We start from the raw sequence: 14,081 nt of genomic DNA, 5'->3' as shown, positions 1-14,081 counted from the left end.
GGCTATCTACAACAATTCATTCCCTTAAGCGTTCAGGCTTGGTTTTACTGGTTGGAATGTGCTATCATAAAAAACCAAATAGTGCTACAGAAAGATCAGCAAAAATATAGCACAAAATTCCACTGCCACCATCTTGGAAATCTGGAAGGCTTTGCCATGTGTGATACTGTGATTTATAATAAGAAACATGTATTTGGAACAGGGTCTTCTTCCCTGTTTCTGACACAGAGCTCCTAAAACCCCTGGAATTTCCTAAGTGATGAGAGCAATAAAGTGTTTTGTTATGTTAATGAGGTGACTACAAGAAAGCACCTAAATATGGGGACTGATCGCCAGTGCAGCCAACCATTGGATTAGAGGGTTGGAAATTTCAGTCCCATTCCCAGGCCTTGGAGAGGGGAGAGGGGCTGGAGATTGACTTCAGTCACCAATGGCCGATGACTTAATCAGTATTGCCTATGTGATAAAGCCTTCATTAACCCCAAAAGGATGGGGTTTGCATAGCTTCTGGGTTGCTAAACTGTGTAAATGCCGGGAAAGCAGTACTCCTATGGAGGACATGGAAGCTCCTCACCCTTTCCACATACTTTGTATTTCTTCATCTGGCTGTTGATGAATAGCCTTTGTAACAAATTGGTAGGGTAATTTAGTGAATAAACTGGTTTCCTGAGTCTTGTGAGCCTATCTAGCAAATTAATGGAACCCAAGTAGGGGGTCATGGGAACCTCTGATTTATAGCCATTCAATCATATGAGTAAGTGCAGGTAACAACCTAGACTTGCAATTGGCCTTTGAAGTGGAATGGGGACAGTCTTGTGGAACTAAGCTGTGGGATCTGATGCTGTCTCTGGGTAGATAGTGTTAGAACTGAACTGAATTGTAGGACACCCAGCTGTGGTCAGAGCATTGCTTGTGTATGGGAAGAACCCCACCACCCGCCCCCCAACACACACACATTGGAATTGGTACTAGAATCCTATTACCATGGTATATTTCCAGGTAGCAATCAGTAACATTCATAATGAGTTTCATATATTACACATATAGTCTACTGAATACATAGGAAGATAGAGAAGAAACACATCTTAAAACATCATATTTAAAACTTGATTGGGGCCTATGGAGCATAACTCATAAGAAAGACTGAAACAATTTCAAAATATCGCAAGTGTAAAAGAAACAGGATACAAAAAAATGAGCATTTAGAAATGGTTACAGAGAATAAGACTATTCTAGGGAGAAGGTACTGAAGGGGAATAAGAAAAATTAAAGCAATTGGTAAGGGACACCTGAGAGGAAAAGATGAATGGCAGAATACCAAACTAATTTTTTAAACAAAGTTTTTGCCTCACTCTATAATCATAATGGGGGGTAAAATTCATACTAATAATTGTCTTTTTTTACCTGCTGATAAAAATTCATATCCCAAATGTATAATCAGCAAAGTTTACTGTGATAAAAAACATCACTATGACAACAAATTATTAAGTAATATTCATTATAGCACTAATCCCCATCCTTAGCAAAATGGAGTAACTAATACTTGAGTATTTACGACTCAGCTAATAATAACAAAAATAGCAAATGACATTCATTGAGAGCTTGTAATTTGTCAGGTACTATTCAAAGAATTTAACATGTATTGAGTTAACCCTTACAACAGTCCCTACCTGTTATCTCTATTTTATAGAAAGAAACTGAAGCACTCTTAAAGAGACAACAGAGCTAGGAAGTAGCTGAATGGACGGTCTGCTTCAAGAGCTTATTCCCCTAACTACCACACTAAACTCTGATTATTTTTGTATTTCACCTTTCACTTTCATCTTCCAGATGACATGCATCTCAAAAATACCAAAAGGGCATAATACACAGGAGAAATGTGATAAAGTACACATCACTTACCATTGGGGAAAGCCAATACACTGATGATAAGAAAGAAGAAAATAACAGAGAGGATACCCCTCCAGATGTTGTCTTCTGGGACTGAGTCATCCCTGAAAACAGAAAAAGAACATTGAGTATTCACTTTCAAATCTAAACCCAGCATTCAGAGTTCTATGTTATAAAAACTAGGGGATTGCTATAGTAATTTATTCTGCTGAGCAAAGTCATTACACACATACTTACTATTCATTATAATTTCCTAAAATAATACAATCTCATAATAAAGTGCAGTTCTTACAAGAAAGGCAATTATCAACTTTACACAGCAACACACATTCTAGTCAGAAAAACATTTGAGATCACTGTTCTTGTTTTAAAAAATATACCCAGAATGTGAAAAGATAAGGTCATTTTGGAGAAATGCCTTTTAGTTTCAAGAATAAGTAAAGATGACCTTTATGATGATGTAGACTGTGGCAAAGAAATTTTTCAGGAATCACAAGATTATAAGGAAGAAGGGCATAATGTAATGAAATTATATCAAAATTCTTAAAAGTGGGTAGTTGGCTATCTAAGGGATGAATAAAAAGAGGGGGAATGTGGAGTAGAAAGAAAGTACCAGTAAAAAAAAAAAAAAAACTGTTAAGAGAAAACAAACTATAAGATTTAAAATTAGACCAGAAGCCAAAGAATTGTAAAGAAAAGAGATGAGCTTCCTTTCTCTCATTCCTGGTCATTTCTAATTTATTACTGTATTCATTTCCTCTATAACTCCAGTAACTGAAAAGATTCCATTTGTTGGTTTATATGTTGTCTGTCTTCCCTATAGAATGTAAACTTCTGAAGGCAGGGAATTATTCACTATATCCTTGCAGCCTGGCACATAGTAGGCCCTAAGTAGATTTGTGGACTAATTATTGAGTAGGGAGAAAATTTATTGTTTAAAACCAAGTAAAATTTCCCAAATGGAAAATTTCTTAACATTGATGATGGAGAAAAATTAGGTTTTGACAGTTTACATAAACAGAAGGAGAAGGAGGAGGAGGAAGAGGACGAGGAGGAGGAAGAGGACGAGAAAGAGGAGGAAGAAGAAGAGGAGAGGAGAAGGAGGAAGAGGAGGAGGGAAAGGAATCTAGTAACATATTTGGGCTCAACAGAAGCAAACAAAGGAGGGAAAACAGAAATATAACAGTAAGATTTTCTAAATTGATAAGTACTGATACGCTTGGGAGAGAGTTCAGCGTTTCACTTTAAAAATATGTAGGGTGTGTAGACAGAAAATAAGAGATGAAACAGAATGGAAGGAAATATTTTAGAGATGAGACTAGTAACAATAAATTTAAAAATGAATACGAAAAGTTAAGTTTACCTGAGGAAGGAACTTTCAAAAGACAAATATCAAATTAAGGTTAATCATCACTAAAGGAAAAGAAAGATGTTAAAAAAAACTTAGAAAACGAAGTTACCATAGAAAAACATTTTAGAGATCAGAATACATGAAGAGGTGTGGAATGAAAAAATAATGAATGACATAACTAAGGACTAGATCCTGGGATATTGTTTTAAAAACAGAAATTAATTTATACATCAACTTCTGTTAAGACTAAGTTTCTGCACCCAATTAAATAATTTCCAGACTTATGACAGGATTGAACATAAGGTACTAAAATAAGAGATCATACAGGTCATAAATGTTTCTTAGATCTTCATATTGCCAAACAGCACTAAGACTGATCCTGGACAAACAATGCTTGACTGTTAACTTTGTACAGATCTGATTACAAAACCAAACTACAGAGTCAGCCATCCTCTTGCAGTGAAGTACAATCTTATTTTGATGGACACTCTAACAAATTAACAACTACATTAACAACTTGCCCAGAAGTTATGAACATGGCCCTAAGAATGCCAGCCTGATAAAAATATCAGCCAAATATTTACTAGGGTACTTGTGATGCCCTTTGGCTTAGGCAGGGAATCCCCAAATCCAATTTCAAGGAAAACAGCTTCTACTGAAGAATGGCTACACACAGAGAGTGGTAGGACACAATGTCCTCATTCAGACCAACATCACACTACTGATACTGGTAATGATGATGACAATAATAATAGGTCTTCTTTTATCAAGTATCTACTGTGTACCAGGCACTGAAACAGGCAGTTTATAAACACTATCTCTAATTGTCATAACCCATTTGCAAAATGGGGTATTATCAACCACATTTTACAAATGTGGTAACAAATGTGCAGAAAGGTTATATAACTTGCCCGAGGTTGTGTAGGTAAGAAGTTGAAAAGTCAGCATTCAAAGTCAGGTCTGACAGGCGCTGAAGATGATGCTCTTCATGCCAAGCTGCCTCCTGAAAAATTATGTCATGCTACATCAATGTGGCTCACGTTAGATGCACAGGGATAGTATCAGAGAGTTTGATAGGGCACACAATTTGTACGTTACAAAGTAAAAGCAAGTCTGAAATGAGCAACTGTTGCCTGGGAAAAGAAGATTGATTCCATAACTCATACTCTATACCGAAATATATTCTGGATGATTAAGAAAATAAAAGTAAAAAAACAAAACAAAAAAACACTTCTAGAAGAAACAATGGGAGAATAAAAAATCAAAACCAAAACACAACATTCTCAGAGTATGGAAGACCTTTTTAAAGTATTACACAAAACTCAGAAGTCATAAAGGAAAAAATGAATAAATTTGCACAGCAAAGAAATCAGTAAAGAAAAAGTGATAAACTTGGAAAAATTACTTGCAACTCAGATCAAGGCAAAGTGTTAATTTCCCTAACACACAAAGCACCCCCCAATCAATTAACAGAAAGAACAACAAATGGTCAAAGAAAAACAAATAGAAAAATGGGCAAAGGATATGAAGACACAGTTCAGAGTGGGAAATCCAATGGCTCTCAAACAAGTGAAAAGGTGCTCAACCTCGCTCATGGTAAGAGATGGAAAAATTAACACTAAGGGACCATTTTTTATCTACCTTATGGACAAAGTCAGAATTGAATGACTGAGCTGGTAAGTATACAAAGAAACAGGTAAACAGGCACTCACACATTGCTAGTGGTAGTATAAATTTAAACCACCTTCATGGAGGGCCATTGGCAACATATTAAATTTACAATTGCGTATACCCTGTGGCTCCACAATGCCATGTATGGGAAGTTATCCCACAGATATACCCTCAGTTGTGCTAAAACGACATATGTACAAGGTTGTTCACTGGGACATTATACATATTAGCCCAAGATTATAAACAAGCTGAATGTCCACCAAAAGGGGACCAGCTAAATAAATTATTACCCCATCTCATAATGGAATACTAGGGAGCCATAAAAAGAAGCTTTTTATGAATTAACTGATACAGAACAATTTAAGAGATATCATGAAGTAAAAAAAAGCAAGTTATAGAACAGTGGGGATAGTAAACAGCTATTTGTGCAAAAAAGGGGGCATGTATGAGATGTGATCAACAAATACAGTGAATGTTTAAATTTAAAAAACAATTATTACAGTAAAAGACACATTGCCATTGATCCCCCTCTAAACACCCCCTACTCTCACTTGGAACAGACTTATCCCATCATTCTTGCCACTTTCTGAAGCAGTTCTGGAAGTCTTCTTTCCTGAGTATCTTTAGTTGTGCTGTCATGGCTGCCCCCATTTTGAATTTGGGGAAGAGCCAGAAGTCGCAGGTGTCAGACCCAGTGAATAAGGTGGATGAGGACACACTGTAATGTTTTTATTTGACAGAAATTGCTGTATACCAGAAGCAATGTGTGAAACAGCCTTTCCGTTGTGATCACAAAATATGGTTAATGCTGCTGCCAAGGGCCATCCAATGGAAAGGCAGGGATCTTCAATACGGGAAGCGGCACAAGGAACCTCAGTAACAGTGTGTGACAAGTTTCAACTTGTTCGGTGCAGTCAGTTGGGTGTGAGCTATTGCTGAGAGAAGGTATGTTTTAAAGTGTGCCATAAATCATCCTCCATCAATCATGACAAGGCTTCTTGTCAAACATCGCTTCTGGTACGGCAATTTCTGTCAAATAAAAACATTATGGCGCGTCCTCATCCACCTTATTCACCGGATCTGGCGACTTCTGGGACTTCTTGCTCTTCCCCAAAGTCAAAATGACTCAGGACATGGAGACAGCCATGACAGCACAATTAAAAACACTCCGGAAAGAGGACTTCCAGAACTGCTTCAGAAAGTAGCAAGAACGATGGGATAAGTGTTTTCGAAACGAGGGAGAGTATTTTGAGGGGATTAATGGCAATGTGTCTTTTACTGTAATAATTTTTTATTTAAACATTCACCATATTATTTGATTAATGTGTGTATATAACTTGTAACTTGAGCTTATAGCTGCAAATAATGTCTCTGGAAATCTTACAGCTGCAAATAATATCTCTCAAAATCTACCCAAGAAACAGTGATGCAGGTTTTCTCAAGAGGAGAAAAGAGCAGAAGGGAGACCTTTCACAACATACCTTTTGGTGTATCTTGCATTTCAAGTAATGTGGATCCATTATTCTTTTCAAAAAAGTTAATTAATTTTAAATAAATTGCTATGGTAAATCATCCTCTATTTAAAATGATCTACTAGTCAAAAATGCTTGAAAATACATATCAACATTAAATTTATAAGAACTTAAGATCAGTAATAAATATGGATATAAAACCAATGAAATGGCAATTTTGTAAATGTTGAGCAATTTTATTAGAGAGGATCAAATTGATGGCTAGTTTCAGGATAAAAAAGAAAACAAAATAAGCAACCTGAATAAAATAGCAGTGAGTCTGAAGTTTGGAAGTTTTATATTTTGTCTAGTAAGAAAAAAAGTATCAAAGATGGACAGCGAAGTTATTAGATAAACTGAAAATACACAGAACAGAAAGATCAACATCTGTGATCAAAGATTGGAGAGCAGCTGGCTGAGCTTAAAAGAAATTTGAGTCATATCAGACTAGTAGCCCCAGCTTCACACTCTGAGTTTCTTGAATGGAGACTGTGTCGCCACACTCTCTTACCGTGGTACACAGAAAGAACTGAATGCATGACTGATGAGGCCACCCAACCTGCCCCTCCAACCTCCTGACAACTTGACCACACATGGCCATTCTCTAAGGCCTGGTGTGAGTTCATCCTCTCTAAACTCCCAGTAATCCGGAGACATAACCATACACTGAGGTATACAGAAACTTTCCATAGTTAATCATGAAAAGCGACTTGGCTACAAAGGGCACAGGACCATACCACTGACTCCAGAAACCCCAAATTAGGGATAAGAAACAGTTCTGGATATCCATCATATCAGTGCCTCACTCGGAACACCAGCTACTTTACACGTTAGCTCTCTTAATCTTTATAACACCCTGAAAGTTAGAAATGATCATAATCTGTATTTTACCTAAGGGGCCTGGCTCCAAACACCAAGTATTTTTTGGTCCGTGACCAGAAGTACAGGCTTGGGGCCAGACTGTCTGTGCCAGAATTCTGGCTTCAACACTCATCGGCCTGTGTGACCTTGGGCAGATTACGCAACCTCTCTGTGCCCTAGTTTCCTCCCTAGTACATCAAGGATAATAATAGTTTCACCTCACAGGGTTGTTGTGCGAAAGAAATAACCTAGCATGTGTAAAGTACTTAGAACAGAGCCTAGCACAGAGGAAGTGTCAGTTATTAGTTCACTATGTTTGAATGCTTTTCATGTATGTCCACTCATCTCATTTAGCTAACACCTATCATTGGAGTAGGTACTATTCTGGGGGCTAAGACAGAGATGAACAGACATGGTCCTTTTTCTTGAGAATCACAATGAAAGGGGGCAATGAAACATAAAACTAAATTATTATCTTAGTATACCTTTAGCCCAGGAGAAAAGTTTTCTTTTGTATTTATTGGAACTATCCCTAATTAACCTGATAACCCTCCAAAAAAGCACTACTCGATTGTTCACAATATGACTGGCCCCGTTCATGGGGCTGTTACTGTTCATAAGGATTTTGGAGGGGGTAATCAGGTTCCCACTTTCCAGGGAAGAACTTGCAGTCAGGGGTACCTGATCCCTATCTTGATTTTTCCTGACCTCAGGATTCTCGCTCAACTAAGTCAGCAACAAACCAAAAGGACTTCAAGCTTTCAGTTGTAAAGCTGTGACAGCTCCCTGACTTCTCAAGTCCTAGGTCTACTACAGTTCCTAACAACTGTCTCAGTCTCTGATGTTCTGAACTTTTCAAAGAACTTTCCCAACTGCCAGTTTATTTAACTGTTCTACAGTTTGGGTGGGTGGGGGAGGGAGGTATTATCTTTACTTGAAGAATTTCGAAAATGAAGCTCTTGCTTTGTCTTGCCTATAGTTATACACAACACAGATCCAGGCAGAGCAGAAGTAGGAGCCAGGGCTTCTAGAATGCTGGCTCTAGGTCAAGACTGCTACACTGACCAATATGATACAAACAGACACTTTAGGGACGCAAGCTCCTTTTTTCCTCTCTGCTAAATTTAGGAGATGCTCCAGAAGCATGCTGGGTATCCCTGACGACATACAGTGAAAATATGAATGAACAAATTACAACAAAATCATAATTTAAGCTCCAGAAAGCAGAGGTCCCATCTCACACCTCCCAGGTACCTCCAGTGCCTAGCACAATGCTTGGTACATAGCAAGCATACTCAACATAGTGGGGTGCCAGAAAGCGTGAGATGCTATGGTTAATTGGCCCCGTGACTCAGGTAACATGAGGATGAATCATAGCCTGAGCCCACAGGGTCCACTGATAGTGATTTTCCTGTCCTGATGTTCAGTGGCCAATCAAATATTCAAACACCACAACTCCTTTTGTCCAAACACCGTTTCAATCAGTACAGGGAACTACCCAGGGAAGAGAGACTGTCCTAAAAGCAGGAAAATATAAGGAAAGTCCTGAGTTAAAAAATAAAGAACAAAAAAAAAGGTTGCACTCAGAAAAAATTTTAGACTCAGATTCTGTGTCAGTTAGGCAGTGGGGTGAGGAGACTTCAGGAAACCACAGCAAACTCCATTCACTCACTTACAATCTTTAGATCAGGCTGTATCCCTGGGTTGGGCAGACAAGAAAGTCCAACGTTTATCCTGACTCCTAAGACTGCTAAGCTGATTGTCCCTCTCTCTCTCTCTCTCTCATCTTTTCCTTCCCTTACGTTTAATATAAGTCCTTGAGAAAGCTGTTCCTCCAGCCCTTGCCCTGCAGCCAGACAATTCAGTTCCTCCTTACATGTCCCAAGCACCTTTCAAGCTGCTGCCCTAGCACTGGAGCTCAGAGCGTGTGAGTCCATCAACGAATAGGTCCAGGCATAGGCCCTTTAAGAGGAATGCCAGCCACTCTCCGTCTCACTCAGCCACAATCTCCGCTGGTTTTCACTGCCAGAAGTTATGGGGACTTCTCTTCCCAGCATTTGGACTCTGGGCTGGAACCCTTCACTCCTCATGGGTTACCCCTCCTGATTTTTAACTGCCACATGCGGGTGTGGGACCAGCCTGTTTCACATCTCTGCCCCTCCTACCAGTCTTAACATGGCTTCTTCTGTATTTCCTTAGTTATAGCACTTCTGTTCAGCTACACTTCAGGCAATTCTCAGTGATGTGGTTTAGTTGTAATTTTAATGTGGTTGAGGGAAGAAATAAGTATAGCTTTACTTACTCTGCCATCCTGACCAGAAATCCCATCCCATTTTAGATACACAGTACTGTCTTACAAAAATTATAAACTGGCCTTATGTTTTTTAATCCATTGATAAACTTGTTTCCATAAAACACTATAGTTTTTCAATATCTTATGACATAATGTAGAAAACTTTGAACATTAACTTAATTTTGTTTATTCCTGTAACTTGATTTTTTCCCCTGATTATATGATTACAGATTTTTTTCTGCTCCATTTTCTGTAAACCTGAGAAATCTGACTATGACATCTAGTTGTGGGATTCTTCTAATCAACTTTGTTTAGAATAGAATAATGTATTTTGCTTATTTCTTGTAATGACATTATTTAACTGGGTAACATTTACTTTGATTTCTCAGAGTGATTTCTATTTGATATCTATCTGTTCAGATAGCAAGTTCTTGTTTCATTTTACTATTTGTGCATTTTTAAAGAAGTTTGTTTCATTTTTTTCGTCCAAGATTTGAATTGAGATAGTTTTAGTTTATAGATATTATAGGCTTATGTTTAGAATATTTAGTACCAGACATAGACAAGAAGAAAAATTGGTATTTTCTGTGATCTTATTTCTCTAAATTATTAATTGGCAAAGTACGGCCTGCAGGCAGGTCAAAACTGCATATAGCCTGTTTTTGCAAATAAACTTTTATAGGAACACAAACATCCCCATTAAAAAAATAACATGAGTCCTTGAAAGTGAGACACAAAGGTAAGGTCATGTTTATGAGGCTAGTCACTATTTAAGGATCCTCTCTCCTAATGGAAAACTTAGTCCCAGGTTACAACATAGACAGATGTTAACTAGCTTTGGTATTAACTTTGAAGACAACTTTCATTTTATTTTATACAAAGTTATGATCCTTCTCAAGAATTACAGCTGAGAAATTAACTAAAGGAGAAGAATTATATTTTTTAAAGTTCTTATTGGATAACTCTATTTCTTGTATTTAATTCATTCAGCATTTATTGGGTGTGTATCCTGGGAAGATTAAGATATTTGGCCTCAAGAAACTGGTATAGAAACAAATATTACAGTATGAGAGATATAATAATAAAAGGTGTCTGGAGGTATATAAAAGAGAGGTGTCTGGGAGAGGGACCATCCAGGTGGATTGTGAAGGATGCCAAGGGCTCATGGGTAAGCAAGCAGTGCAGGGAGGTGTCTCCATTCAGAGAGTGAGCTGCTGGCCAGGCACTGGGTGAGGGGCTGGTGAACTGTCTGGGCTTGCTGTGTGTGCTTGTGTACAAGGAGGGGCTGGAAGCTGACCTAGTCTAACATTAGGGTCCAGCTAGCACTTCTACAGGTGACAGGAATCCAACAAAAAACTGTAAACAGGGGACAGATGGGATCATATTTTTGTCTTTAAAAGGTCATGAAGGACTCCCTGTGGAGAATGGATTGAAGGGAGATGAAGTTGAGGCAGGTAGAGCGTTATCCAAAGGCATTGAGTGTTTGCTAAGCTAAGGCCTGAGCAGGGGAAGAGGAAAACAGCTCTGAAAGCTACACGGCCCAGTTAGACCTGGTGAATAAAACTAGATGAACTCCAGGATGGTGGGGACCTGGGCTAGATGGAACATGACTTGTTAAATTGTTGAAATGAATTTAACCAGATGCTGAGGAAGCAGTCCTGTCTGACTGGTCAACCCTGGCTTCTGGATTTGTCAAGATTGAAAAATTCGAATTTCCCTACAGAAATCTGAGGCTACAGTGATTATGTCATAATTGTATTACACTTGGTAACAGAACTACACCTAAAATCCTAAACACCAGTTGCTAGGCATGTAATCTTTCTGAGGTAAGGCATCATCTAAACCAAATAAATATTTGAAGTTACTCAGGTGCCTATTTACTACAGAAGACCGAAAAGCAATATATAACATGTTTTCTCCTTCAATAAATTTATAATCTTATTAGGACATAAAATACCAGAAATAAGTATAAAAAAGGATGAAAAAAAAGATGCTTATTTAAATCCAATAAAAAATATGATTCAAATAGGAAGTAGGGAAGAGAAATGTTAAGATCACTGTTTACTGGACCTCTTTAGAGGGTGCTACCTAACACAATGTGCTCTGTTCACCTCAGAGGTTGGTTTAATCCCAGTATATAGCCCCTATGGACCATCACGTAATGTAGCTGGTGTCAGGGAACAAGGACATCCAGGCCTGTTACTGGGAGAGAAAGAATATGATGTATATAAAGGAAAAAGGACCAAGAAAATTGAATCAGCAGTATCAGAGATGTTTTCTAATGGGACCTGTAGGATCTAAAAGGGAAAGAACAGGGAAGGCTGGCAGATATCCATTATGGAAGTGATTTAGTAGATTTTGGCATCTCAAATCTAAAGCTTGAGGTTTTAAAACTAAGGCCATTCAACATTTCCAAGTTTACAAACCTCTGAAAGCAGAGCACATATGAGGCACCTCAGTAATTATTACACTCTGAGCTGAAGACAAAGGTTCTCCTTGACCCACTCTGGCTGAACAAACTTACAAAATATATGCCAAAGCATTTAATTCATTAAAGTATTTATTCTAAACAGTGGCAAAATGAGCTTTTCCAAATCTTGGGGAGAATGATTTGACAGCATCTGGATTTACTGTTAATGACAGCAATAGGGACAGGAGATTTAATTGTTATGATTTAACAGTAAGTAGGCCTAGTTGCTACTGAACAAAAGAACCACCTGACAAATCCAAACTTGTCTCAGACTCCTGTGTGAGGTATCTTATCCTTCACAATCCTAAATTCTTGCTGTGCCTCTGGAGCATGTGACATAACACAGGTACTGTTGTTCATACACTGGTAATATGATACCCCAAAAGTATTCTATCTCCTATTCTCTTAGACTACCAGTCTTTGCAAAACAAACTTCAAGACATATTTTTAAAGTTTTACTGAAAGAATTGCAGTTAACAGTCATGCAACTAAAATCCCGTTTCAAAATAAGTTTCAGGTACTGGAAATAATCATTACAAAAGAGCACAGAATGGATAATTTTCATTTAAGAAATCGCTACTTTCAATCTTTATGGAGGAAGATAGAGCTATCACTGTAAGGTTCCACTTTAAAGGGTCACAAATCATTACAAAAAATGAGTAAGATATAGTAAGTAGTAACTGTATTAAATGTTCTTATGATTTTACAGAAGGTGAAACTTAATATTAATTAGTTCTTCAATGTATGATTTCTGTCTCTTTATAAGATTAGTGGAAAAAATAAAATTTTTATCATTTTTGGAAAAGGTCATTGTTTGAGATTCAAATTATGCCTTTTCTATTACTTTTGAAAAGCTGTTAAAACTCATATTCATTTCTTACATTTTCATTGCTGCAATTTATCAACTGCTTTGGCAGAATATGCTGTAAAAGGGAAATTCCAGAAGAATATGACTTCCTATGTTAGAAAAGAGGAATAAAGATCTATTCTGAAAGGGTCTAGAATAATATTAAAGATAAAAGGTTGAAACAAACTGCTCATTCTTGTTTCTCATTATTTAAATTAAAATACCATAATTACTTTTCTAATTTCCAAAGAAACTCCTGCACTAATTCCATAATTGCCAACCTGCACATGAGATGAAGTTAAACTGAAGTTAATATGAAACAGGAACGTATGTTATCCAAGCAAAGCAATATCCACTTTTCCAATGCCTTTATCTTTTTTCTCAACTATGGAGGACTACATCCTCACTCAACAACGAATATAATTTAGAAGGTATTAACATACAATGAAATGATGTAATGATAACAGCACTTATTGAGCACTTACTATTTGTCATGCACTTAGCTAAACACAGATTATCTGTAAAAAATGAACTGAATCCTCATGACAGATAGCCAGGTATGGTTTTGCTAGGCATTTTCATATTACATACAGATAAGAAAACTGAAGCTTAGCAAAAATAAGTGGCCACACAGCTATTAAGTGGTAAAATCAGAGGATAGGATAAAGTATTTGAGAGTAACCATATTTAGAGACAAAACTGATTTCTCTCCAAAGCTAGAAATGTGTTCTTGCTTGGACACTGGAAAGGTCTGGTCTTATCCCACAGCAGAGATTAGCAGAAGACTTTACAATAGCAGTATTCCTCAATCATTGAGTATGTAATTGTTACATATGCTTTATACCCTTAGATAAACAGATATATGTGAGTAGATCAACACATAAGAAATTAGAACCAAGAATCAAATGAATTATGGAGGTGAAGAACAAGTGTAATGTGGGAAGATATTATTAGTTTTATGAAAATCTGAAAAATTGCAATGATTCCCAAGGGAGGCACCATTGGCACTTTGTGCATGTGTGTACACACGTTTATGTACACATACATGCATGTGTAGAGGACAATTCATTCTTTTTGTACAATGCTGTCCCATGCGTTATAATACATTTAGCATTCTTAACCCTCACCCACTAAATACCAGAAGTTCCCCCAAAGCTTGTGACCACTGAATATACTCCTGTACATAT

The 14,081-nt window shown here is 37.4% G+C and overlaps 1 protein-coding gene across 1 annotated transcript in view; it reads right to left on the bottom strand.

Moving 5' to 3' along the window:
• The window catches only part of PTDSS1 (phosphatidylserine synthase 1), a 77,536-nt gene that overhangs the window by 61,632 nt on the left and 1,823 nt on the right, over positions 1–14,081 (bottom strand). Inside the window, exon 2 of the mRNA XM_033125875.1 lies at positions 1,903–1,994. Within this exon, the coding sequence (XP_032981766.1) occupies positions 1,903–1,994 (92 nt within the window). The remainder of the gene's footprint in view (positions 1–1,902; positions 1,995–14,081) is intronic.

This window comes from Rhinolophus ferrumequinum, chromosome 14 (genome assembly GCF_004115265.2).
Source record: "Rhinolophus ferrumequinum isolate MPI-CBG mRhiFer1 chromosome 14, mRhiFer1_v1.p, whole genome shotgun sequence".
Lineage (NCBI taxonomy): Eukaryota > Metazoa > Chordata > Mammalia > Chiroptera > Rhinolophidae > Rhinolophus > Rhinolophus ferrumequinum.
Note: the sequence above shows the minus strand (reverse complement) of the source record. Positions and strands in the feature narration are given on the sequence as shown.